This window comes from Buceros rhinoceros, unplaced genomic scaffold (genome assembly GCF_000710305.1).
Source record: "Buceros rhinoceros silvestris isolate BGI_N320 unplaced genomic scaffold, ASM71030v1 scaffold24708, whole genome shotgun sequence".
In the NCBI taxonomy this organism is placed as follows: domain Eukaryota; kingdom Metazoa; phylum Chordata; class Aves; order Bucerotiformes; family Bucerotidae; genus Buceros; species Buceros rhinoceros.
Window position 1 is genome coordinate 565 of NW_010425485.1, and position 3,089 is coordinate 3,653.

The 3,089-nt window shown below is 59.3% G+C and overlaps 1 protein-coding gene across 1 annotated transcript in view; it reads right to left on the bottom strand.

Moving 5' to 3' along the window:
* Window positions 1–147: 147 nt before the first annotated feature.
* The window catches only part of CASC3 (cancer susceptibility candidate 3), a gene marked incomplete at both ends in the record, with an annotated part of 7,393 nt that continues 4,451 nt past the window's right edge, over window positions 148–3,089 (bottom strand). The window contains 4 exons of the mRNA XM_010141176.1: window positions 148–246; window positions 813–927; window positions 1,148–1,212; window positions 2,799–3,086. Coding sequence (XP_010139478.1) covers window positions 148–246; window positions 813–927; window positions 1,148–1,212; window positions 2,799–3,086 — 567 coding nt within the window. The remainder of the gene's footprint in view (window positions 247–812; window positions 928–1,147; window positions 1,213–2,798; window positions 3,087–3,089) is intronic.

Sequence of the window (3,089 nt, forward strand, 5' to 3'; positions counted from 1 at the left end):
GTCCAGCCTCACCGCCTGAGGGGAGCAGGACTCCTCCAGGGCCCAGAGACAGGGAAAAGGGATTCCCCCAGCGACAGAGGCCGTGTGAAACCCGGACTCTGCTCCCGGGCACAACCACAGCGTGGGTGCCAGCGGCCCCGTGCTCACCTGGGTGAGGGAGGTGCATTTCTGGCTGGACGATCATCCCCTGGGGCGGCAGCGGGGCTGGGTTCTCGCTGTGGGTGTAGATTGGTCCCTGGAATTGTACTGCAACACACAACAGCTGCTCAGGAAAAGCTCCATCGGATTTTACTCTGCTGCAGCAAGTCCCGCGGCCAGGAGACGCACAGGCAGCGCCGCCCGCGCCGCTCCTGTCGGCACACGCAGTCTACCAGGCTCACAGATGCTGCGAGCTCCCAACAGAAAAGCCTCCTACTCCCTTCACAAAGCAGGAAAATACTCAGGGAATTTCTTCTCCAACATGCAAATGTTGGAGTAAATTCCTAACCCCTCCTCAGCCTTGTTCTGTCATTCTCCCCGCTCGGAAATGTCAGACACGTTGCTCTGGTTTCAGGTTAATTTTAAGCTCTCGTTCTGGTGAGGAGAAGCAGTGTCCTAGAGAGCACGGGGAGGGGCGGCGGTACCGCCAAATTCATTTCAGGGGGGTTAAACCCCAACCAGGGAGGCTCAGAGCAGCCTTACGAGACGACACAGCGACACCATTCACAAACAAAAGGGAAGACAAAGCCCCCCAGGAGGAGCAGGGGCCTCCTGCTCCAGCGGCCCAGGTCCGAGCACACGCGGAGCCTCCGGAGCGGGAGGGGAACACTCACGTGGGTCGTAGTAGTGCCCTTCCATGATGCTGATGTGCATGGGTGGAGCAGGCTCCGGCACCGGCGCTCTCTGCCGTTGCGACGAGTAGCGTTTCACGCGACCCCCCTGCACCGCCTGGAAGAGTCCAAAGGGATCGGCGAGGGTCAGGGCGTGGGGCAGGACACCCTGCTCCCCCCCATCCGCTGCCAACCTCTATCTGGGTCACACGGTACACCCCCCGCCCCCAGAGGGAAAGGCTGAGCGGGGAGTCCCAGGCAGCCTCTAATTACCCCAACCCAGAAACGAACGAACGCTGGGCTAAGGCAGGAGTCACGGGCCACGCGACGCACGTTACCATTTCCTCCATCCTGTTAAACTGAGGCGGTGGCCCGGTTCCCACATGCATATGGTTGGGAATACCTGCGGAAAAACCAAACTGGTTATTATGGTTTGCATTTGTTCCCAGGCCAGAGCTGCCTCTCCTGTGGTGGGTGCCGCCAGCAGGCACCAGCCCAGCAGCCTGGGGACGTCACCGTACCACCAACAGGCAGAGCTCCTGCTTTTGGTCCAGAAATCCACCAGCTTCACCTCCCGGGTGACAATTTCAAGGATTTCAGTGCAAATCAGCAGCTGTTGTGCCACTGCACTGTCACCCGCGCTGCTCCGCGCCTCTTAAACCTCGCTAAAAAAAATTACCCTCGCTTGAAATGCAGGTCCTGACCCAAACTCTGCTCCTGCTGAGAGGAGGCACAAACCCTCTGCAGGGCGGAACCGCTTCTGTCACCGGCTCCTTTTGGCTTGGACAGCAACGTCACGGCACACATTTAAAACCACAGCGACAAACCGATGGCAGGCAGTGCCAGGGGGGCGAAAGCGGACACAGTGAACGCTGGAAGAGCCCCTGGATCAGTGATCCGTGCTGGATCACCCCGAAAAATGCCTCCTGGACTGAACCTCTGCCTTCTCTGCCGGAAGAGGCAAAGGGACAGCAAAGCAACACATCCCGCTTACAAAGAGGTCTCCAGCTGCAGCCCAGGGCGCTCTCGTGGCGGACTGGGTGAGGTGCTTTATTTCTGAGCATAGAAAACCAGCACAATCTCAGCTGCCACAACGGCACTTTGGAACTCTCGCTCCACCGGTGTGTTTTAAGGCCTGTCCAGCACATCCGCAGCCGAGACCGAGGGTCTGTGCACAAAGCTTTCACCACCCGCATCCCAAGACGATGCCTTCTGGTTTCATGACCTAAACCTCCAGAGACGCTTATGAAAGCGGCGAGTCACTGTCTTCTCCTTGCTCCAGTTTTATTTCCCTCGGGGAGGACTCTAACACTCCCCAGAACAGACTCTAATTCTGCAAAGAGATAATTATACGCCGCTGACCTCTTGCATGGATGCTCACCCAGAACCGTCCTCCACTGGCGGGGCTGGCTCTGGCACAGCCCTCCCCGGGCTGGGCCCATCTGCTCCTGCAAGCAGAGCAGCCTCCTCTGGCCAGGCACAAGCGGCGTCAGGCCTCAGCTAGTGGAGGCAGCGCTGGGAACGGAGCTGATAAAGAGAGGGAAGCTCCCTCCTGCTCCTCGCGGGACAGGGCAGGAGCCCGATCACTCACTGCCCTCACCTGCCAACAGAGTACAACACTCCTTATCTCCCCAACTCCGGCTCCCGCAGCAGGTCTTGCCGTGACTCACACTGCACAAAGTCCTGCTGCCTGTCCCACACACAGGCCTTCAGCTTCACTGAAGCTTCCTCATCCTCACAACAGGGCAGAGCACAGGAAAGGATCGACTCTTACGTCCTTCCCAGCCCTAATTCAATTAACCTACACCGGAACGATTCATTTCTCCACTCTCTCTTTGGTTTTGTCCCCTCTAAGCCCCTCCACCGCTCCTCCTCAGCGGCGGCACCGCATCGCCCACCAGCCCTGCGACGGGAGCAGGCAGAGACAAGGCAGCTCTGCCCGACCACACGAACAGGGACCTGTGCTCGGCTGGGGCTGCACCCACTTACCCCGCAGCTCCCGGGGCTGCATGAACTGCGACTGCCCCGGAGGCCAGTTCTGCTCCGCGAGGTTCATTTGGGTCATCTCTTGCTCGAGTCCATCCAAGCTGGATTCTACCGGTGACTCCCAGTTACTGCTCTTGGCTGGTGGGGTGGACGTCTCCGTTTGCACGGGTTTCGGAGGCGCCGGAGTCAGCCCTTCCGAAGCAGGCACTTCCTCCGCCAGCTTCCCCGCGTCCCCAGCTTTGATTCTGGTCCTTCTTGCCCGGGAATAAGACTTCTTCTCAACTGGCCTGTCTG